This window comes from Cheilinus undulatus, linkage group 21 (genome assembly GCF_018320785.1).
Source record: "Cheilinus undulatus linkage group 21, ASM1832078v1, whole genome shotgun sequence".
NCBI lineage: Eukaryota > Metazoa > Chordata > Actinopteri > Labriformes > Labridae > Cheilinus > Cheilinus undulatus.
Genome location: NC_054885.1, coordinates 2,517,454 through 2,542,546, shown reverse-complemented (window position 1 = coordinate 2,542,546; position 25,093 = coordinate 2,517,454). Strand labels below are relative to the sequence as shown.

General features: G+C 40.1%; 1 protein-coding gene across 1 annotated transcript in view; it reads right to left on the bottom strand.

Moving 5' to 3' along the window:
- The window catches only part of rab40c (RAB40c, member RAS oncogene family), a 39,193-nt gene extending 18,191 nt beyond the window's left edge, over window positions 1–21,002 (bottom strand). The window contains exon 1 of the mRNA XM_041777865.1: window positions 19,620–21,002. Coding sequence (XP_041633799.1) covers window positions 19,620–19,761 — 142 coding nt within the window. The 5' untranslated portion in view covers window positions 19,762–21,002. The remainder of the gene's footprint in view (window positions 1–19,619) is intronic.
- Window positions 21,003–25,093: the final 4,091 nt, after the last annotated feature.

Sequence of the window (25,093 nt, the reverse complement as noted above, 5' to 3'; positions counted from 1 at the left end):
CGGAGAGGGATTAGACAAACAGATGCTTCAAAAAGTCAAGCTTATCGGAACAACACAGCGATGAGAGACGAGCCGACACCAACACGGTGATTCGTTTGTCTGAGCTGCTACAGAGAGCTCTTATCATCAGAGGTGTGTTTAATGCTGACAACACAAGCTGCAACAATACAGACGTTTGATTCAGTCTGACAGAGATAAATCACCCTCCTGCTCATGTATCTGACATGTTTCCATCAATGGTAAAGATCAGGTAGTCGATGGTTTTACAACTGATAAATCAGCAGAGATAACTAAAAAACAAGTCTAATATTGACCAACATCATCTACATATCTCATAGAGAAAGGGTTTAATGTTAAAAACAAATGATTTGTTCCAGATGTGTCTGATTTAAGAGGCTGCTAAAGCTAGTAACACCTTTGTTTACAATAAATTATCAAATTCTGATCATCTTAACACAGATGTTTACTCCTAGAGAGAAGAATCAAAGCGCCTTTAAACCCTGTATTGCCAAAGACTGCATTTAAAGCAGAGGTACATGTTACAGTTTCTCTCATACTGGATAATGTAACGCTGAGTTATAATCTACTTCCTGTTTCATGAAAAATATGCAAATGTGAGGGCTTTCCATGGCCAAATCCTTTGACTTTTGTCCAAGATTTTGATTACTTTTCAATATTCCAGTCTCTTCTAGCTGTCCACCAAAATTCAGCTGAATTGGAAATTAATCTTCGAAGGACGCTGGGAAATGGAAAAAAAAAACCCTGCCAAATTTGACACTTTGTTCAAATGCTGGACTTCCTGTTGGAAATTCACCATGACAGTTAGGAGCCTTTTTCATACGTCTTGTGAAGCTGAGTAAGTGGATGAAATTGCATTTCTGTAAGTGAAACAGCCTTGAGGGGCTGAGTTTAAAGCTCAGTCATCAGGCCTCATGCATGTGCAGAGTTTCATGCCTTTTTGGATATGTTAAGGCCGCCAAATTTGAAAAATCTCACCGAATAGATTATACATAATTCAAAAGTTTTCTAGACAGTCCTCTGCACTGTCAGTGCTCAGGCCCTTAAAAATCCATTCAGATCATTAAAAAGAGGGAACTCTCTGAAATTGAATCAAAATAATTGGTACCATCTACTAAACATCTCTTTTGAACCAGCTCCAATTCCAGTGCTGGTTTCCTTTCCTCCCCCTTTATCGAGCACAACAACCAGTTTGGTTTAGGGCCGTTTTGTCAAGAAACACATGATTTTTGGTAATATTCGTCTCTCTTTATTAGCAGTTATTAATTTGCACATATTGCTGTTATTCTTTTTTGTCAGTGTGGCTGTTTTTGGATCCCACTAGCCAAGCTTTAGGAAGAAGCAGCACATGTTCCTGTCTTTACCACAAGGAAAGCCTGAAACAGGGAGAGAAGCAGCAATAAATCCAGAGCAGAGCAGACATCAGTGACGATCTGACATTCATTAAGTCAGATGTAGCATAAAGGAGGAGCTGGGGTGGAGAAGGGTTGCAAAACGCAGCTTGCAGAGGGAGCAGTAAAGAGTGGTTAGAGAAGTTAAAGGGGACATATTTTACCCTCTAAAGACAAGTTTATATCAATCTCAGAGGTCCCTAAAACATGCCTGTGAAGTTTGTTGCTGAAAAAAACACTCCAGTATTGGATTTCTGCATGTCTAAAAACTCCTGTTTCAGCCCTGCTCAGAACGAGCTGTTTCTGTGTCTGTAGCTTTAAATGTTACTGAGCTGTCTGGCTCCGCCCCTGACCACGCCCCTCTCAGGAAATGGATGTGGCTCTCCTGATCCTCCTCTCAGCTGCCAGCTGACAGAGGATCAGGGGAGAAGGGTGGAAATTTTTTCCAAGGAGGAAGGGCCAACCGAACCTGGGGGCTGGGCTAACTCCCCACATGACATCATGAGGGGGAAATCTGAGAACGGCTTGTTTTAGCACACATTTTCTGAAAGGTGTATATATATATTTTTTTGGAAAAGCCTGACAAAGTGTTTTTGCATAATATGTCCCCTTTAAAATAAGGCAGTATGAGTGCAATTAGCAAACAGCATGCTTAGAGCAAATCAGCCGGCCTTCAGCTGATGAGGGCTTGCGTTTCATGCTGGTCTTGTTTATCTGGCAGTGCTCGACTCTGAGGCCTGCCTGAACTAATGTTATACGCTTGATTTCTACTTCTACCAAATGATCTGGATCTCCTTTTTAAATCATGTTAGGTTAAATATCATATTCTGTGTTTATTTACATAAAACTTTAATCTACTTGACAAGCCTCACTAAACATAAAAAAAAACACCGATAACGCTGCAGTTTGAGACTTTGGTGTTTTTAATCCACATTCACAGTTTAACCGCCATGACATCAGCAGCCTCAGGCAGCTAACAGATCCTTAAAAACCTGTCTGACTGCTACACCTGTTGTCCCGCTGCTGCATGTCTCCACACGCTCGCCTCGTCATGTTCACCTCATCTGGCTCCCCTGACTTTCACTGGCTCTGGTACCACCTGGGGCCAAACAGGTGAACCGCTGAGATAATCAATGTTTGCACATGTTTATCTGTCTGCTAAGCACCAGATTTACCAGGGAGTGTGTAAAACTTGTTTAGAAATACACTTCGCCCTGCCCTGACATGCTAACCTGCTAAATGGTGTTTGAGCTTCTTTTCTACCCAAAGATGAGTTTAACTAATCCAGTCCTTCTTTGACTGGTTGGATTAAGAACAGGGAGGGTCAATCTCTCTACTTTGTTGCAGTTAAAAGGAGGAAGAACAAAGAGTAAATTTATCTTAATTCAAAGAGTATAAAGTAATCCAGCTCTATTCAGCTGTCAAAGGGAAGGGCAGTAAGTTTTTCTTCAATTGAGGTGTATCCAGAGCTTGCTGCAGTTTTGCTGTTGAAGGAAGCAGCCTGATTTTTTAGGTCAAAATGAGGCAAACAACCAGTAAATGTAAACTTAAAATTGTTAGTGATAGCTAAGCTGAAATAAAATGATATGTTGCAGCACAATTTTGCAGCACAACAGAGTAAAAACAGCAAGAAATGGATCTAATGTACAAGTATGAAATGAATCTCAGCCCAATGTGGCTGTTCAATAATAGGTTGGAATCTTTAGGCACCATGCAATTCGACTGAGATTCACAGGGCTACGATTCGATTCTTAATCGATTATTGATGCTTTTTAAAGCACTTGGTTTTTTTTTATCGTGTTTCTGTTGTTTTCACTGTGTCAAACTAAATAAAATCATTACATTTGTGTTTAGAAAAAAAAGAAAAAAAATCTAATTGTGATGATTTTGACTTGTGTTGTTAGCTGGATATAAATTGTTATATTGCCATTCTCATATTTGATAAGAAACAAGTATAAAAATGAAGAAAGTAGGATATTTTTGTCTATTCTAAGAAAAGCACTTGCATAATTATAGAATGCATAACATCTCTAAACTGGTATTTTGAAATAAATTTCAGGTTAAAGAAATATTACACCTTCTGCGATTTGAAAACTGCAGCAGGTTATATTGTGTTTTAATCTTATTTTTTGATGAATTTCCCAGCCCTACTGGGCACCCAGTATACGGTGAGCTGGACCATGCCTGTAAGAGCCAATCCCCGCTCTCCTGAGCACATCAGCGTTAGACACATGGTCTAACAACGATACCAGACGATGCACAGAAGAGGTCACAGAAGAGTCCAGCCTACATCTCTAGCCATCAGTCAGCATCCAGGAGTAACGTAAGAAGACCAAGGACTGAAAGAGTCTGACTTTAGTCTGCATGTTCAGATACCAGAAAACTCCACACTTTCCTGCTCACCACAACAAACACCCCATGAGCGAGTGTCTGCTGGACTTCACAAACTAGCAATAAATATATCTTTATCACAAATACTAGATGTGTCACAGCATGATTTTGACATCAAAAAGAGGGAAACATGCAATTAATGCATGCTAACTGCAAGTATAGTCTTTTATAGCTCTATAAGGGTGTCAAATAAGGGCAGACCACTAATAAATGAGTCTTTATGGCCAGTTTCAAAGCTCTATTTTGCTTTGAAAACAATCAAACAACAGTAAAATCTAAGTGCTAAAATCTACAACTTGAGTATAAAGTTATTTTGGGAATACGTCACATTAATGCTGCGTACCTGTGCTTGTGTGCAGGCATGAGCAATCGTACCTAGTCGAAGTCCACCTTGCCTATTTTGACACCCCCTCTGTAACTTTTATACGTTTACTTGGGGGGCATTAACTTTTTCCCCTCGGTCAAATTTCATGACATCCAACCAAGATGATTTTCAAAACTTAGAGCCAGAATCAACAACCCATTCCTCCTCCAGCTTTACTCAGCCAGACTGTTTAACTATGTGGCTTGTTTACCTGTAAGCCGTCAGCTTCAATATAAAATATTAAAACTACTGTAGGAAAAAAAAAACCTTGGCATTGCATCTCTTATTTCCCAGATCCTCACACATGACTGCCTCAGCCTCTGGCAGGTAGCAGCTGCTGGCTAACAACATTAGCAATATCTTCCAATTTTCCAGGCAGCATAAAGCTGCTGCTGGCCTAAAGTGCTGAGCTCAGCCTGGCCTAATTTAATTGGAGTGAGTGCAGGGCTTCGTACCAAGTGGCTCCTCTCCTCTGGTTGCCAAGGCTCACTTAGATATCCCAGATAATCAATAGCTGCTCTGATGTCTCTGATGTCTTAGCTGAACGCTGCTGCTGCTGCTATTCTGGGAGGAAGAGGCTGACTGTGTTTGCTGTGTGGATGCACTCAAAGCTGCTCAAAGCTGCTCAAAGCTGCTCCAAGCTTTAATGTTTTCTCTAACTGTGTCACAGAGGCACTGATTTAACTTTATGGTAATGAGACCATGTTTTTATTCTACGGAACAAAACACTGAGGCTTGGAGTGGGCGAGATGCAAAGATGCAGAGTGTGAATGTGATAATAAATTTAATTAGAGAAGATTTTCACAAAGATAAATGAGTTAATGTGGGTGGAAACATTAAAATTAGAGGTTTATGCTAAATGAATAGCGACATTATCTGAAACTGTAGAAGAAATCCTGCAGGGTTGCAAATGCATCTGTAGCAAATAAAGGACTAAATATGTTGTTGGTTGCTCAGTGCCACAGCAGCGTGGGTGTGAATTTAATCAAAAACCTTTTTTATTAGTACACTTTTCTTGTGCTGTTTTGACCTCAGTTAGATACCTATCACATCGAGGGCTCCATGGTAGTCAGAACAGGCGCCATGCTTTATACTGAGGGCATGAAAAGACTGTTTACTTTGGCCAGAGTATCAGATAAGCAATCAGCGTGCATCTTAAGGGACACAATACTGCCTCTGACTTTATTTGTGTTACAGAAAAATACCCAATGAATGCATTTTTAAAAACAATTTTGGTGTAAAATACTCAGAGATTTTATCTCCAGGCCAAGCTGACTGTCCCAACACTGAGTAAAGTAGCAGGAGACTAAATACAGCTTATTAAATCTTACTTCATATCTGGCAAACATTTACTAGTATTTAACCCTTAGAGCTCACGCAGCACGGATCCGAGTCCAGAACTTTGGTGACTTTTTGGGGTCTTTAAAGATTAAATCCACGGTGTTAGATCCGATAATAAGCGCCTTTTTGTCAATTTTTTATCCATTTTCGATCATGTACTTTGGCTTTCTTCAGTGGGTAGCGCCATATTTGTTGAGGGCAATGTTTACATGCAACGCACCGTGGGAGGGGCTGTCCTCCAGTAGCAAGATGTTGCGTCTACTGTTTAAAGGAACAGCACAAATGAATCATACCTGCAAAAAAGCGCATGGACTTTTCTTGTATATATGCAGATATTTTGAAAACCTTTAGTCACAGAGTATTTATTTTTTTTACTGTTTTGTCCCCAAGAGATGAGAGAACAAGTCTGTGCAAAGAAAATCCTTAGTCACTATTGTTTTCTGTGTGTTATCAATAAAAATCTTTGAGTTTCAAATTCCGTTGTTTTTTTCTTTAGTCTTTAGAGTCCTACTATTTTTTCAAAATTCAAGTGACATAACTGTAGTAGATATATTCTATAGGCCCAGGTTATCCTAAAAAAAAGATGTATAGAGCTTGACTGTGCACCACAGAGGTTGATGTTTTATAAGCTTTTTAAGACAAAAAGTCCAGAGACATGATGGTTAAAAAAATAGCTGTGAGCTCTAAGGGTTAAAAAAGGTTTAGACATTTTTACATGCAAAATGAAAAATTTAAACTGCACCAAGAAGGCCAAAACCAGTAAATCTGCACTAAGCAGGCCTTCTAGTAGAAACAATACCAGAATTATAACACATGATATGATTCTAGTAATAATCAGAAGGTTTAGATTAGGGATGAGGCATGAATTTCGAATCACTGTTCAATAAAAAAAAGGGGTCATGCACTGTCATCTTATCTCAAAACTATGGGCTGTTTGCAGTCATGTGATCCTAGGATTGGGACAGGAAGTGAAATAATGATCATGTATTTAAGTTAGCCCATTAAAGCTCTAAGTGGACCTGCACGCTGCAGTTATCATCAGATCACTTCTACATCCGTCGGCTATCACCCCTATACTTTACAAAAAGGTGATTTACCTGGAGAGGAGGTGATCCAGATCTCTAATGACTCAGTCCTGCAGATCTTCTATTGCAGGTCTGGACTAGAGGAGTCTAAGACCGAGCTAAAAGGCTAGCTGAGCCTCTTCAACCACTTTTCTACCTTTCTTTATAAACATGCTTTAATGGAAACACTGATATATGTTTAATAAAATAAACCTTGAGGGGTAAGAGACCAAGTAGTGATGTGTCATTCATGATCTTATAGATTTGGACGATAGGCACCCGTTTCAAAGAAGTTTCATTTTTTCCATTTATGCTGTTAAAATCCACATTTAAAAAGCCAAACTGGGACCACTTGAGGAGCGGTTAGGGAGCCAGAAGTCCGGCTCTTACTACTGAACTGAAAATGATCCAGATCTCTAAAAAGAGACACATTTCCCATCACAACAAGCGAGGCTCGACGGGCATCAGCCGAGAAGACACTGGACTGAACAAAACCAGACTGCTTGGTGGAAACGGACCACATTTGAGCATCGTCTGACTGATTTAGACAGAGGCTTTAAATCCATGTCTGCTGCTGTTCTCAGTGAGCGTTTCAACCTTTTTTTTTGCCTGAATGAGTCCATACCTTCAGGACTAGAAAGTAGCTTAACCTCCTGAGACCGGAGCATTTGTTTATAATACATTTTTAGTTTCTCCCTCGTGTTTGGCAGTGGTAGGACCTGATAAGTTTAAATTCTAGGCCTCATCTTTGAACAGGAATTCATTTTTCCCCCAAAAATGATGTCCAATAATCTCCTGAAGGTCCTTTCTGCAGAAAATACAACACTGGATGGGTTTTAGAGCAGATGTTTGGACAGCATATCGACCAGGTGGTCGGTTGTTGGGGGTCTTCAATCAGTCAGACATGGTGTCAGTCATTCAGAGAGGGATGGGGGAGTCGTTCTGATGATGGACCACAAGGACTCTTTAAGGCCAAGCATGAGCAGTATGTCCTCTAAAAGCTATGAATTTCTAGGAAGTTCTCCTTTAAGAAATCAGCACAAAACCCTTTTAAACATTTCTGGGAATATATTTTTCAATACATATCCCATAAAACATAGCCAAAAATGTAATCCAATATTCCTCAAATGTTCCAGTGAAGCTTAAGGGTGCTGTCACATTAGGCCCAGTTGTTTTGACTCACGCCGTGCCCCCCCGGCTTGCTTTCACACTAGCAACATCGAACCATGCCTGGGCGCACTTGCGTATTTACTCGGTCTGAAACAGCAGGTGGCGGTATGCATGTACCTTGTTTACAACCCCACAAAAGAGGAGAGGGCAGAAGAAGCTACCATGGCAACCACCGGGGTCATGACCTAAGCGAAGATCATTTTTGCTTTAATCCAGCAAAAAATCCATCCTGCAGCATGGATGATTAAAATCACTTTTTAAGATGCCGGCAACTTCTCTCTTCATATCTGCACATCTACTACAGCTCAGAGGATTAAATGGGCTAGCGCTGCGCAGATACAGCGGTTTTTGAGGTGACAGGAGACTTTTATTGCCTTTGCATCTCCTCTCACTGACTCCAACTTGTGTTCGTCTGTAAGGTGAGTCACAACAGACCGTTTATTGGCTGGATTCTGATGATTTCTGCCCTTTATTGAAAAAAATGTGAACAAACTGCTGGGCTGTGGAAAGACGTTTAGTTTTTACGATGTCATAAAGCTGATACGACGCTCTGTCCCATATCCGAGTGCAGGTGCATTCACATCTCATCCGAACCACGCCAGAGTCCACTTGAATCGCACCAGAGACCACCTCCCCAAGTGGGCCTGGGCCCAGTGCTCGGGCGCGGTTCGTTTGCATTCACACTACCGAAACGAACTGGATTTTGGGCTCAAGTGCACTCGGATCTGGGACCGGGCCCCTAGTGTGGAAACCACCTTAAAAAAATAAAGATTCCAGCTACAATTTCCCCCCAAATTCCATGTAAATTCTTGAGAACGTTCAAACAAATCCTCCAAATCTCAAAGCAAATTTCCCCCCTAAAATGTCTTCTCAAATTCATAATGATTTACAAGCATTACCCAAAATTCCATGAAAATGGCCAAAAATTATCCCCATTATACAAAGTAATTCATTTGAATTTTTGTTTAAAGAATCTTTCAAATTTCAAGGACAAACCGCTTAAAATCCCAATGAATTTCCTGAAAATTAACAAATAAATATCCCATAAATACTCCAATAAACAAATAACAAAAAAAAATTAAAAGCAGATTTTCAAACTAATTCCCCTAAACATCCAATCAATTTCCATGAAAAAGCCCAAGAATTGCAAAGTAAGTTTCTCCCCAAAAGTTCATTTGAGAATCTTCAAAGTATAACAACATATCCCTGATATTTCCATGAAAATTCCAGAAATTTTCATAGCAAATTTTTACCAACATTTCAAGCAAATTACCTAAACTTTAGTGGACGTTCTGGACAACCATTTCGAAAGTTTTAACAACAGAAATAGTCACCATGTTGTAGAGAAGCAAAAATGTGATGTCCTCTATGGACATGCAGGGTCTTGGGAGGTCAAGCCTTTTAACCCTGATTTGATGGGCTGGCACAGCCATCAACAGCACAGAACTGTGGCGTTTTGGTGACACTTCTCTGTGCAGAAATCTCTCCCTGCCCCCAGCTGGAGTTCTAACATGGCTTACCTGCAATAACCTGTACATGTATTTGAAATTCCTACAACCATAAAACCCATCAGAACTACAACAAACAAAACCTGGAGCATGAACCAGATCAGCAAACAAAGTAAGCATGTTACTACCGTGGTAAAGCAGTGAATATATCATGCAGATGGAAAAACCATATCACGCTGGTGAAGGGAGAAAGGAAACTGGGTAAAATAGAAAGTAAAGGACAGAAAATCTGCTTTGACAGTGGTGAAGCTCCATTTACAGATAATCTCTGATGATATTAAACCTTCAGAGTGTCAGTCTGTGCATCTTCCAGAAGGATTAAACCAGGTTCAGCTCTTCATTTACCTATCAGTCCTCTAAATCCCACGGCCCTCCTCCAGAGCAGAGTGTTTATGTGTGTTTATGTGTGGGGGTTATCTCTGAGCTGGCCTGTGTCCACAGATAACTGTTGTGTATGGATATGCAACTGTCAACACAGCCCTCCACCGCTACGGAGGAACAATGGGCCGCTGTGGCTGCCTGACCCCGGGGGAATATTCCTTTGTTAGTGTGTGCTGAATAAAAAAATAAAAAGACTTAAGAGTCCCACTTGTCTGGCAGCTGCTCTTAAAAGTGTCTTTTCAGCCTGATTTTGCATTTTAATTGGCTTCAATCCTCCAAGGCTGGCGTTATCTGATGGCTAACATCCACAGACCGTGAATTTCAAAACCTCAGTGCAGTGTCGAATTAATCTGCAAATTTCTTTGTTACCTTGCATGCCACTTTCCTGAAGCCCACCTTTTAAAGCTATCAGTTAATCGTTTTCTATATGGGGGAATTGTCTGCATTATTTCAGAGGAGACAGAGGGGGAATTGGTGCTTTAAATAGCCCACAGAGTGAGGAAACAGTGATTCTGTCACACCATTATAGTTTAGCATCCTGTGCAGAAGTCCTACAAGATGACACTGATATTATAGGGAAGTTCTGAGTATTGTGAAGGGTTTTAAAGGGATCTGATCATCACAGGTGATTTCAGAGACTAAGCCTGTTACCGCAGCCATCATGTGTAATGAATCTGGCATCTCTTGAATGACACTTTGGGCTTAAAACTCTGAGCATCAGCCCCTGCAGCACTGGGGCTTCAGTAGGGATGGGTACTACAGCACCGGGCATTTTACTGTCCATCTCTTCAAAACAATGCTTTTTTTTTATTACGACTACTGCAGGAAAAAAACAGATGTTAATTCAAAATGAAACTTCAAAAACAACTTAAAATCCTAAAAGTCACACCCAGATCTTAGCTTTAGTGAGGTTTACAAATCTACAGTAGAGGAGAATCCTTCTCCTTACAACACCACCATCAAGTCCAATAAAGTACAGAGAGTCTGATAAATTTACCACATGCTTGGCTCAATAATGCTGCTGTTTGGGAATTGAAGGGCAAGAAATTCTTCATTAAAGTTTAGGTTGTTTGCAGATGTCGCTATGTCACAGAGAAGAACTCCAAGAAGTGATTTCTGCATAGAGAAGCGATGTCAAAATGTTGAAGTTCTGGGCTGTTTATGACTGTACCAATCGGATAAATTCCACTAAAAACCCAAATATCAACTACTTTTGAGTCCTGGAAGTTGTTGCAAATTCAGGCTAAAAAGAGCAGGGATGCATGGATTGGATTTTTGCCATGTCTACAGTCACCATGGTTCACGGCATTATGCAGTTCTCTGTGGAGTTTACTCCTTTTGTAGGGGTGCAGGTGTGCAGCTTGCTAGCGGCTATGTTATATGCTTTATTGCTCTGATTGGCCCATAAAGATGTGGCAGACAGAACATTCATCCAATTGACCTCCAAGTTTTTTTTAAAGGCTCTGCTCTTTCCCAAACGCTGAGAGGTTTTCCAGATGAATGTGTGAAAAAAAATCCATCTGGCGTGCCAGGTTCAATATAATATCAGTTCTTAAAAAGTTTTGAAACCCAGCTATGGTGGTCTAGTTTGGTTCAGCCCAGTTCAGCCTCGCTCGTTTTGATGGGAAATCAGTCTCCTTTCAGAGATCTGGATCATTTGGCCCTGCTCAGTAATAGGCACCTGTCTTTTGGCTCCCAAACAGCTCTTCTTTTGGTAACAGTTTGGCTTTTAAATGTGGATTAAACACCAGCAAAAATGGCTCTCAAACAGGAGCCAGCTCCCATCCTTCATGTAAAAGAGCCATTTCATAGAAGCAGCTCATTCCTGAACCACACATCATCGCTCAGTCTCTGACCACACCAGGTTTTTTTCTTAATCAAATATCAGCGTTTCCATTGAAAGCATGTTTATGACAAAATAAGGGACAAAAGCAGTTAAAGATGCTTAGCTAGCCACCTAGCTCGTTCATAGACTCCTCTAGACTCTGGTCTCCCTTCACCTGTCTAGACCTGTAGTGGGAGGTCTGCAGGACTAAGTCATTAGTGATCTGGATCACCTCTTCTCCAGGTAAATCAGTAAACCTGTGGTTAAAATGACGTTTTTGTAAGGTGTACAGATGATAGCTGATGGATGTAGAAGTGATTTGATGATAACTGCAGCATGCAGCGCCACCTAGAGCTTTAATGAACTAGAATTCCTGAAAGAATCATGTGACTTAATCACAGATTTAGTCCAGTATTTTTACTAATGCCTGGTTTTAATATTTCCCTAGGACGGTGGCTTTAACACACGAGACAGTTCTTTATTAAATATTAAATACAGAAATCTCCAGTGACACAACCAAGGCAATTCAATGCAGAGAGGGTCAATTTTACTAATTATTTTCATAGAAACTTTTAGTTTAACAATCTGTTATCCTATTACTGAATGTTTAATCTGCACAGAGCAATGCTAGCTCTGTTAGCCTGTTAATGGCAATTTACATTTTGTGTTAGCATTCAGCCAGTCAGCATTGCAAAATGGCACTACATGGGAAAACACCAAAGAAACCTGTTTAAGGTAGCAAGAATGAACAAGAAGAGTCATACTGGGCACACATCCAACAACAAACACCCTAAACATAGAAAAGGAATGAGACATTTTAAATATAAAGTCATTTTTCATATTAATCTACTAATAAAAGGATGACCACAGAGAAACCAACCACTAAGGAGGAAAAGTTACAGACAAACCCAACTGGCTGCTCCGTAATCATTAGAGGAACCAATCATAGCCTGCGGACTGTGTCATCCAATTAAATCCAGGCCTTCTGTCCTGGTTTTCTGCTCTTGAAATATTTAGGCTCCTTACCAGCCTTCCCTTCATGCTAACCTCTCTGTGCCAGAGGGATGGAAATCAATAGCAGAGCTTCTGTCTGCACAAACATCTCAGCTGAGGCCTGTTCAGCTGCGTTCCTCTCTGCCCTCCATATTTAATGAAGCTGTTTGAAGGCTTTGATGATGCTGCATCAATTAGGACATCTTTCTCTTAGAGAGTCCAGAGCTGACCGGGCAGATGAGTTAAAGAGTTGGTCCTTTCAGGAATGGCATTATTCAGTGTTTCAGAAACATCCAGGATGAGGGTTATGTTACTAAGACGTTTAGGCATGTCGAATTTAACTGATTTATATTTGGGTTTCCAGATCAGAAGTAAAGCAGTTTTTCAGCCTGGCATGTTATCATACATTACAGATGTACTCAAACTCAGCACAGAGTTTGCCCCCCCTAGACAGTTTAGAGTAGTCCAGACCAGTGGCTCTCTAATGGTGTGGCACTGGTGGGCCTTGAGGCAAATCCAGGCGTGCCTTTGGAATTTGTATAACGATGCATCATTAATTTAACTAGACAATGACTGAAGGTACTACAAATAGTACCTTCGGGGGGGGGGGCAAGTGCTTTCTCCCCATGTGAGGTCACTAGGTGTAAAATCTGAGAACGGCTTGTTTCAGCACACATTTTCTGAAAGGGGGAGAAAGAGAGGGGGAGAGGGAATGGATTTTTCTGGTACTTGAGGGGATTGCGGACAGGCCAGAGGCACATATTTGTGTTACAAAAGCCTGAAAAAGTGATTTTTGCACAATATGTCCCCTTTAATGCAGATGCACCTCTCTGCTGCTGCTGGCACAGCTTCACCTCCTCCACCCTAGCCTCCTTCTTTATAGCATAAAGCTGGCTGCACCCTCATATTCAGATCCATGCTACCATAAAGTCATTGCTTTGAACTAATTCTATTGTATTCAATATGCATTGTCATAAATGTATGCATCCACGGGGGTTTCTAGCCATGCAACCCCTGGAAATTCTTAACATGCTGCTTGGCTAACCCAGGGAGTATCTTTTGAGCAGAGCCTTCTCTGCCCAGTAAATCTGTAGATGTATTTTGCAATAAAATGGTTAAATGTACAAAAGTGTTCCTGACTCAACAAGAATTAAAAGGGCTATTTTGCATTGAAAAAGATGTGGTGTGCCTTAAGCTCCGACATGATCTCAGGTGTGCCTTGGGTGAAAAAGTTTGAAAAACACCGGTCTAGGCAAAGTCTCCTAAAATCCAGCGAGAAACACGGGGCAACTAAAATCTTTCTACATCACTCAAATCAAACTGGGACCTTGTGAATCAGAGTCAAACTGATTCAGGCAACCAGCAGTGATATACAACCCTGAGGGAAATCTCAGGGTTGTATATCAAAAATTAAAAAATCCCCTCTACTCTCTAAATCACCTGCTACAGTCAAACACTGTCTTTCAGTGGACGCAGGAGTCTGAAAACACTCATGACCACGGTCTTCATACTGCGGAGAAATGCCAACAGGCGGCCTCATCCCTCGGTAGAATTCATTATGAGATAAGCTCTGGTGAAAACGGGTCATTCTGCTGACTGATGTATTTTTCATGAACAGAAGCTTTCAACCTCAGGGAAGATGATGGAAATCTGCTTCATCTTACAAGTTAAAGAGATATTTATGCTATCATCTACAGCTGCATCTCTGATGAGGAACACGTCCTTCAGGAAGACACACACAAACACGCCGTTCACATTCATGTTTCACCTTCCAAACACAGACAGCAGCAAGAGGTCTAAAGTAGTGTCGAGTCTAATCACATGCATGTAATGGAGGTACTCTCTTCCTTTCAGTCCTGCTGAGCAGAACATTAACGATTCCTGACAAACAACCTATTTTAGCACGAGTAGAACAAGTCCAATGATTCAGGATTCACTCAGGGCATTGAAACCAGAGCAATAAATAACCCTGAGCTTTCTGTGGACCATACACAGGTTTTACATGTCCAAGCCAATCTTAAAGACACGCATGTTGTTGAAATTGTTGCTTACTATTTTTTACATCAGTTTAGAAAACTGAAAGTTGTCCAAATTGAGGTAAACCACAGCAGTTAGCAGCATGTGAGCACTTTTGTTGTCATTGATATAAAGCTTTGACCACAGAGACTTTCATTTAGGCGTCTTTTCAGTCAGGATAATGCAGTTAAAGCTGGTAATTATTTAAAGAAACAAGGGAAAACAGTGAGGCAGACCCGTGTGAATGCAAGCTGCAGCAATGTGCTATTTATAAAGATGTAGCCATATGGAGAATAGAGGGTTTCTGATACTGAAAGCATAGAAGTAAACAGTTTGATGACTTGTGTTGTGAAAACACTGTCGTGTACTTGGTTCCTGCCAAATCCCTGAGAGAAAACATTAATATCACCACCACTTTAGAGAACGTTAAATATTTATGTATGCATGATTTGTATTAAATGGAGTGTAATATACATAAACACTGCTGTGCTCCGTGTTAAACTTCCTTCATTTTCCTCCCCTCTGATCTGCTCCTCAGGCGTTCCTCTGAAAGGAGTGGGAGACCGTGAGTATGCGTGTGAGAGCAGCCACAGCCCACCAGCTCACTGCAGCAGCAGGCACTGATCAGATAGTAGCTTTCAGCCCTGGAGCAATAGCAGCAAGACAGGCAGGTGATCTGAGCTGCTACACCCAGGGAGGCATCATCTGACTGGGCACTGCTCCATCAGCCTTCCCCCTCACAGCATGGCATTGTTTTAATGGGATCTCCTCTAAAGCAGCAAATGAAAACCTCTTAGAAATACCATTATAATTCAATTAGCCTTCGTTATACCCAAATCAAATCTGCAGATGATTTCTTATGGGTCTGGGACAAATGTCTGCACCTTGAATACTTGTGCATGCATGCTACAGTATGCTAAAGTATTAATGCAGTCAAAAATATTCATACTCTGATCCTTTTCACTACCAATGCCAGTTCTTAAACAATTCAGTCTCTATTATTTCAATGAGAGATATCATGAGAAAGTGCACAAGCTTAGAAAACTGAGTCTATTTTGAAGACTGATGCTTCAGATGCTGCAAACTCCTACCTAGGAGCATGAACGCCTCCATGCCTCCAGCATGTACGGTGATGATAAACTCCTTTTCAGCTGATTCTATGAATTCTCTTCTTACTCACCTTGCTATCAAATTAGCAAGACATTATACGTCTAACAGTGGAGGATTATACGGATTATATGTCTGACAGTGAAGACATGGACAAACTTTACACATCTGTATATTTTGCACATACATGTTTTACTTTTGGCACCCATGCAGTGCACACTGTCTTCTATGATGATATCCAAAGGCAGACAAACGCGCGACTTCTGCTATGTTAGAAATTCCTGCTCTTTCAGAACTTTGCATGGAAACTGTGGAGAATTCAGTCAATGTGCCATGCCAGAGTAAATCACTTTCCATCACATTAACTAGGTGTAGAAGTCTGACTTTAAGAAATTTGATTTTGTACAATTTAAATTGGGCAGGGATGCATGACATTGGATTTTTGCTGATATCCGATAGATAATAGATGTTTTCAAACTGATTTTAGCCAATACTGATTTATGCAAACACTTTCTTTCCATTCTAAAGAACACCAACGGTCTCCTGAGCAAACAGAGGCTGAGTAAAGCAGAGCTGAGAGAGGAAGTAGACAGTCTGGTGGTTGTTTTTCATTTTTGGCTTCATTTAAAAATGTTCAGAGCTCACAGTGGACCACCCATACCTGATGGTACACTAATACATAATAATAATACCACCATTATGTACAACTGCTATATTGGCTGAAAATCTTTGCAGAAATTTTCATATCTGCCAATACTGACATGATGCCAATAATACGATGCATCCCTACAATTGGCCATACATGTTTAAATGCATTTCAAAGTTCCAGTTTTAGTCTCATCTGAGCAAAAATGTGATTTTTTTCTGGCTGAATCCCAATTCTCCCCTTAACCCTCAATCTTACCCTCAAGCTCAACCCTCAGTCTTAACTCGCCCCTCAAGACCAAGTGTAAGGGTCATCGCGTAACTTAGAAATGGGACACCCTTAATAGCAGTTTTGATTTCAGACTGTAGAGGGCAGTAATGTGCCAAAACTGTGTACTCTGTCAATTCAGAGGATGAAGAAGAAGAAGAAGGAGACGGCATGGTTACCGGCTTACGATCGTAAAAATAAAAGTAAATGTTACGCTACAAAAAAGCAAATAATACATAAAATAACATTAAACTAAGATATTGGAGTGGTTTTAGTAAATTTTAGATCTCTATTAACAAAGAAATTTACATTTGTAGCTCGATTTCTTCCCCGCATTTACCGCCATCTTTCTCTGAGTGATAACCCTCAAAACCAAGGGAGCTCCAGGAACGTCTCAGAATTGAGGGGGATAAAGCCCTCAAACTCGCCCCTCAACTCAACTCTCGGGAGAATTGGGACAGCCCTCGCACTTTGCGGGAACGCACATTTTGAGACTGAGGGTTAAGATTGAGGGTTAAGATTGAGGGTTAAGGGGAGATTTGGGATTCAGCCTCTGACTGCAATTTAAGCGTACTGTGCTGGAGTTTCCGTTCAGTATTCTTAAACTGAAACAACATTGTTCCCAGTATTGGTCGACTAGGACTTCACTTGTTCCCCTCGTATCAAAACAAGAAGCCTACTGGTGTAATGTGATTTTCACTAGCATTTTATCAACTAGGGATGCACAATATTAGATCTTTGCTCATACCCAATAAAATATTTATACATTCACTTAAGCCGATACCAATCCTGATATTAACGAAATGAAGTTCAGACCTAAAAGTTCAGTTCTTAAAACAAGGGTTAAAATTTAAGGAATGAGGATGCACACGAAGACTTCAGCTGTAGGTCTGTTGATTTGCTGAAAACCACTCAATTTTGGATTTATGCAGATAAGACAAGAGACAAGACAAGAACCGAAAAGGTTCTAACCCAGATCCCTCCACATACCTCTGCTACCCCCACTTTACAATGTCTACATCTAGAGGTAGAGCGTCCTGATTCTTGTTGAGTGGAGAGGAAGGGTGGAGGGCTATATGGGCCTTCAAACAGATTTTACAGAGGTAGACTCAAAACTTAAAGATATCTCTCAGAACGCCTCGTGAATCATTAGCAAGATTTGCAACTTATCGTGTAATATTGTTTCACTGTGTTATGGTCCTTCGATTTCCAACAAACATTTAGAAAAAAATGTTCACAGTAGAAATGACCAGTATTGATGCAACGTTTGTTTACTTTATGCGGCTGTGACTGCTGAAGAACTATCACGGCCAGCTGCAATTAAACCTCACTGAAGAAGGAGGATAGGGGTTGAAGGCCATCCCCATTTCATAGAGCAGTGTTACTCAACCTTGGGATCGGGACCCTCTTGGGGGTTGCGAGATGCTGGGAGGGGGTCGCCAGATACCTTAAGACAACTTAGAATACACTTTTTAAATTATGCTGTTGCCTATTAACACCAATTTTACCAAATGTTAACCCTTTGTCATCACTTCTGAACACCAATTTTGCCATTCTTAGCACTTTTTTCCACGTAAAACCCATTTTTTGGCAATTTCAAACCCTTTCCATCACCTTTTTCTGCCTGTTTTTGTCACTTCTAAACCAATTCTTGCCACTTTCTGTCTGTTGTTACCTCTGTTCACCCATTATTGCCTCTATCAACCAAGTTTTTCAATCTTTTTGCCCATTTTAACCACAGTTAACCCATTTTCCCCTTTTATAACAATTTTTCATCCCATTCCACCTAATTTACACCTTTTTTTTTTTTTGGCACTTTAGAGCCATTTTATCCACTTTAAAGTAGTCTTCTACCACTTTTCATGCCCGTTTGCCACTTTAACCCATTATTTGGACATTTTTTACATTTTTAACAAATTTTTGCCATTTTCGTTCTTTAAAAATCCAATTGCCACACCTTTTTTTTAACCATTTTTAGCCATTATGAACAAATTTAGCAATTTTTAACCCATTTAAATGTTTTTAACAAAAGTTTTTTCATCAGAAAAGGTTAAATGAATAAATAAAGACATGTGCTTGTTGATAAGAGTGGTTATTAATCAGATTAAATATAAAATATGGTTTTCACAGCTTAACTTTACAATGGACCATGGTTTTGCTGACCTCTGTGGTCCCCTAGTTTGGCTGGGTCCTAGAAACCTCCCCCTTTATAACTCCTTATGGATGGCCTTGTCTGCACACAACTATTCTTGAATGTTCCTGGCTATTCAACATCTGTCAGGTCCAGTGGGGGTCCCCGGTCTCTGCCACCTTTATTATGGGGGTCGCGGGCTGAAAAGGTTGGGAACCACTGTCATAGAGGAAGATTTCACCACTACCACATGTAACAAGAGGCAAAGGGAGAACTTAAAATCACTGAGGGGTTGGAGTAAAAGTTAGAAATAGGACTAAGCTTAAGTTTTGGAGATGCTCCTAAGGACTGATTGAGCTGCAGCCACGAAAAACTTCACCTCTTTTTAAAATAAAGGAGAAAAACACATCTTCATTAAGTTGTCAGGCACCTACAAAAACATTTAGAGTATCTCAGTGACCAAACAAAAGTTTTAAGGAACATACTTTGATCGCATTTACTCAGAAGGATTATACAGCAGCAGCTGCAGCTTGTTTGGCAGCTGCCAAGTGGTGTAATCCAATGGAGCAGTTTCCAAACAGTTTAAACCCATTATGAATTTATCCAAAATCATCTAAAAATAGGGTTAGATTTGAAAAACATGGAGGAAAAAGAGGAATCAGCATCAAACTGATGATGCAGTCTGGAAAATATTCAGTAGGTCTAACCTATTGTCTCGACAATGAGGTCATGAAAACTATTGTTTATAAAGACAAACCATCCGCAACCACAACAACAACACACATACAGTCATGAGTGTGTGACTTGCTTCTGTATGAATGCTGTATGTGATGAGCATCACAGGGCTCTTTGTGTATCCTCCACAGCCCCACACAGCAAAATGAGCAGCTAGTATTTTCAGGACTTTTGTGATGAGCCAGCATGACATAACACACGGAGCTCATCATCACAAGAGGGCAAAACAGAGCCAACAGATCCCCGATCAGATGAGACGAGAGTGACTCACCACTACTGTAAGCATACGGCGACTCTGCTGATCCATCCTGCAGGCTGTCCAGGATCTCTCCTTTGCCCACGTCGCTGTCTCCGACCAAGAGGAACTTGAGCAGGTAGTCGTAGCTCTTCACCGGGCTGCCCTGGCTGCCCATGGTGTCTCACATCTGAGCCCTGGGACAGCGGAGGCTGAGGATGAGGGACTGTGGACTTCCTGCCTTCACACAAGGATGGGTAGCCAGTGAACCAACCCTTCTGTTTGCTGCTTTGCTCACTTAAACCAAAACAAAGGTTCTGTCCTTGCTGGATGGGAGTCTTCCTTCATACAGTCCTTGTTTGGTGTAATATCTTTGACAATCCACCAATTACAGGAGATAGTTTTATATTAAATGAGGCTAAAATGACACAGAATTAAATATATTTCCTGGAAAAGCACATTAGGTTCCAAAAATCATTTGTAAATAGCAAAACATCCTGATATTGTTGAATATAAAAAGTTTGGTGCTCAGTGGGGACAAAACTTCAGTAAACAAGCAGTGACTGAGTTTATAAATGGGTGTAACCACAATCACAGTGAGGTTAAAGTTCAGTCTTTAGTCAAATAAATCCTCATCTGAGTGACAGATTAACATCTGGTATGGATTTAGAGCAAAGACATTAAAAATGTCTGGAGGTTGGATCCAGAAAAGTCTATGTAGGAAAGAAGAACATCCTTATTGTCTGGTATGGTAATTATCATTACACATGAGACTAATGCAGATTTTTTTATGTGTATTTGCTATTTTTAACATATATGCTTCACTTAAAATGAGTGTTTTAAACGGAACATAAAATATCAAAGTTGGATGTTTTTTCCTCCAATTAACAGACGCTCTCCTGGCTAAATTAGCAGTGGGAACAACAAGCTAGCGCTCCCCCAAGCTAGCCAGTTAGCCTAGCTTGTGCTAACGGTAGCAGACACGATAATTATTTAAAGACGGTGTCAGCGGTTCTGCGTTCAGCAACACGGCACAGAAATACTCGTCATGTCGCGTTACTCTTTGCACGCTAACTTTATAATAACAAAGTAAAGACTTTTAGGAAAGCTAATGCTAACTCAGCTAAGGCTGCCCGTGTCTTAACTCAAACGGACGTCCGTGTAATTCAGGCCCCCTTGTCTTCCTTCAGTCCGGGTAACAAAGATTCCTCTAACTTCGCTGCGTTAAATCCAGACGACAGCAATGTCTCCTGCAGTAGTTTTACGTCCAGTCCAGATCTCTGTAGATGCAGTCAGTGATCTCAATCGGTAGCTTTTCCATTTTTCTCCATCGTATCTGATTATAATCACAGCTGTGACTCCTCCACACCGCTCAACAACACTGAAAATGCTGCTGACAGCTCGGCTGTTGGCCACAGAGCTCTGCTGTCGCCTAGCTCTCTGTTCCCGCCCTCTGAGTCCAAGTACCGCCCATTGACTCGGGGATTGGATGGAATCTTCAATATGATTCTACACTCACCGGGGATTGGCTGATTGAAACGTCTATCAATATTTTCTGTCAACAACACGCAGATGGCGGGGGGAATGTGAACAACAAAGATAATTCATTTTTTCTCATTGAAAACGAACAGAACAATGGAAAAGACATCCTTGAAGGAAATAAAACATGAAAACATTCAAGATTTGACTCAAAATTATGTTTCATTCAAAAGATGACAGGAGATAAAGTGACAAAAAATACGCCATTTAACAAGAATAAGCGTGATTTAATTCAATTTTAAAAGAATGACACAAGAGATTAACCAATAAAAACAGCCCTTTCACCAAACTTAATATTATTAAAATCAATCTTAACATATAATTACCCTTTTTTAATAAAAAATCGACTCTTATGAGATAAAGCAAAATAAAAAGGCATCTTTCACGGGAATAAAACCTAATTTAATCCAGGCTTTAAAATACATTTGTCTTTTTTTCTATTTAAACGAAACCTATAACTTTTGGGGGGATTTTTGGGAAATCAAGAGTCTCTCTTTGCAATCAGAAGTGGGTCTGAACGATTTAGTAAAATAATAAAATTGAAATTTCTTTTCCAATTTTGCTATTAATTATGCAATTATTTAAGTTCTTCATCTTATGCATTTTTTTACAAACAGGCCAAAAAAATCTTTGTATATTATAATCAACACAATACAAGACACACTGTGTGGACGAAAGTATTCGGCCACCTGTCCATACCACCAGCAGGGACAGTAATGATATTTTATTCAAATACATGTACTTTAATTTGGAGTTGGTCCCCAGCCTCCATTATTCTACTGAGTGATTCTATGGGAATTTGTGCTTCCTGTAGAGCAGCGGTCATCAACCACATCTGAACAAGGGCCAGATTTAGTCTCCACTGAGACTCTGGGGGCCGGACTTTCAAATACACAAAAATTAAAAAAATATTTTTGTCTGTTTAAAATATTATTGTATTAGTATTTGTATTTCTTTTCAAAAGGCACATTTTTAGGTGTTACAGCGAGACCTATCCCTGTTATCTATAATGCAGCAGGCCACAGAGAAACAGGCCGGCCCACAGAACTGTCCAGGCTCCTGAAAATCCCAAATAATGGGCCCTCCCCAATTGTGATTAATATTAATTCATTTTTGACACTTTAACCCCTTTCATTACTTCATTTGGAAATTTCTGCAGCATTTTCTGCCCCTCAGAATATTTTTTTAAAGATTTTTGCCAATTTTAAAACAATTTCTGCCACTTCTGCCCATTTTGACACTCTTTAACCCATTTTCACTACTTTGCCAGGCTATTTTTGCATTTTTTTTGCCACTTTTAACTCATTTTTGATACCTTCCTCTTTAAAATAATTTTTCTTTTCTCTAACCCCTTTTAAACCTTTTTTCCTGCACATTTTTAGCCTCTTTGTGCCACTCTTGTATCCATCTTGCCACTTTTTAAACCTTTTTCATGACTTTTGTGCAACATTTTTGCCACTAATAACTCATTTTTTAAATACTTTTTGGCCCTTTTTTTCTCTTTTACCAATTTTTTGCCACATTTTAACCACTTTTCCTGCACATTTTTGCCCCTTGGTGCCACTCTAGTACCCATTTTTCCACTTTTTAACTATTTTTAACTACTTTTTTGCACCATTTTTGCCATTAACAACCCATTTTTTAAACTTTTTGCCTTTTATTTCCTTTTTACCAGTTTCAGCTGCATTTTAACCTCTTTGCCTGCATATTTTTGCCTCTTTGTGCCACTCTTGTACCCATCTTTGCCACTTTTTAACAATTTTTAACTACTATTTTTCCACCATTTTTGCTACTAACAAGCCATTTTTTAACTTTTTGGCCCTTTTTCCCTCTTTTATAATTTTTGCCGCATTTTAACCTATTTTCCTGCACATTTTTGCCTCTTTGTGCCACTCTAGTATCAATTTTTGCCACTTTTAAATCATTACTAACTATGTTTTTGCACCATTTTTGCCACTAACAACCCATTTTTTATACTTTATGACCCCCCATTTCCTCTTTTACCAATTTTTTTTGCTGCATTTTAACCTCTTTTCCTGCACATTTTTGCCCCTTTGTGTCTCTCCACAGCCCATTTTGCCACTCTAACCCCTTTTCATCACTTACTCAGGCCATTTTTGCAACATTCCTGCCAGTCTTAACCCATTTTTAAAAATTCATTTACTAATTATGAATCACGAGTGGATTTCTGTAAAAACAGGTCAAAATCAGATCATTCTAAAACTATTTCAATAGTTTTTTTTTTTTTTTTTTTTTTGATGTATTTAACAGCTGCAGACATTTGAAGCCAAAAGACACTCCTTAAAGCACAACATCTTCTTTTCCTCCTTTTCTGAATCTAATGATCTTCTGGGGGCCAGACAGAAAGCTTTGGAGGGCCTGATTTGGCCCTTGGGCCGCCAGTTGATGATCAGTGCTGTAGAGCATTTATGAGGTAGGGCACTGCTTGGCTCTGGACTTGGTGATTTGAGGCTTGCATGCAGCTGCTCCGCCATGGAAACCCATTCATGAAGCTCCTGCTGCAGTTTTAGTGTTTACATTAATGCCAGTGGCAGTTCAGAACTCTCCAGCTATGGAGTCAGCAGAGGGTTGGAGACTGTAATGAGCCTTAGCAGTCGTTGACTCACTCTGTGATGGTCTTCTGCTTCATGGCTGAGTTGCAGTTGTTCCTAAACTCTTCCACTTTCTAATATCACTTACAGTTGAATATCCATCAAGAACCGTCTTATTGCAAAGGTGGCATCCATCACAGAACCACTCCTGAAGTCTCTGAGCTCTTCAGAACGACCCGTTTAGGACCACAGATGTTTGAGAATAGAGACTGCATGTCTAGGTGATGATTTTATACACCTGTGGGTCAGATTCAACACCTGAATTAGCAGGCGTGGCCGTATACTTTTGTCCCTAGATTAAACTAGGGCTGAATACTTCTTTAAAAAAAATATCCAGTTGTGATTTTTTTGGACTCATTTTGCAAACTCAAATATGAATTGTTGTAGTGAAGGTAACGATTTCTATGTAACTGTCATTTTTAATAAGAAAACAAACAAAAAAAAGTAGGATTTCTTGTAAATGATTCTAAAAATCACGTTTGAATGTCTAGATGATATGAAGTGCAGAACACGTCTACTCCTACTGAGAAAACTGTTTTTAACTGATATTTTTGACACATTTCAGGTTTCAGAGATATTGCACCTTCTGTGATCTAAAAGCAGACGACATATCATAGTTTAATCCAAATTTAGATAAAGTGCCCAGCTGTAGTCGGAAGCAGAATCTTCTTAAATAATAAAATTCCTGAGATGCAACACCTCTATGTGTAGCATCTGTTCTTCCTGTTCTGCCTCCATCTTTAAATAATATTCAGCCACTATGTCAGGAAGGAAACACAGACTCTGACATCAAACCAGTTTGTAGGAGGAAAAAGCGTTTTTATCCATATATCCTGCTTTATCACAGCATGTGTGGGGTATAAATATTAATGAGGAGTATGGCGTACAGTAGTGTGTATTTGATGCTCTAATCTGTTTGTGTAACATCATGACTCACCTCTGCTAAGCTGTTCCAGAATAATCTGCTGATTAACGCCCACTTTAACATAATGAAACAGCAGACAGACATATATTAGCAGCTTCAGCCCGCCAGCGATGGATAATATGACTAATGCACATTTACAGTGGTAATAACTCATGCATTATATCATAGAAATAAAAAGATTTAAACCCACACGCTTTAAAATCAGAAAATGCCATTAGATTCAATTACAACTCAAACAGAGGAGACGGGCTCAGTTCTTAAGCCTGCAGCTCTGATGGTATGGGGTTGCATTAGTGCCTATGGCACTGATCATCAACTGGCGGCCCCAAAGCTTCCTGTCCGGCCCCCAGAAGATCATTAGATACAGAAAAGGAGGAGAAGAAGATGTTGTGGTTTTAAGAGCATCCCTTGGCTTTAAATGTCTGCAGCTGTTA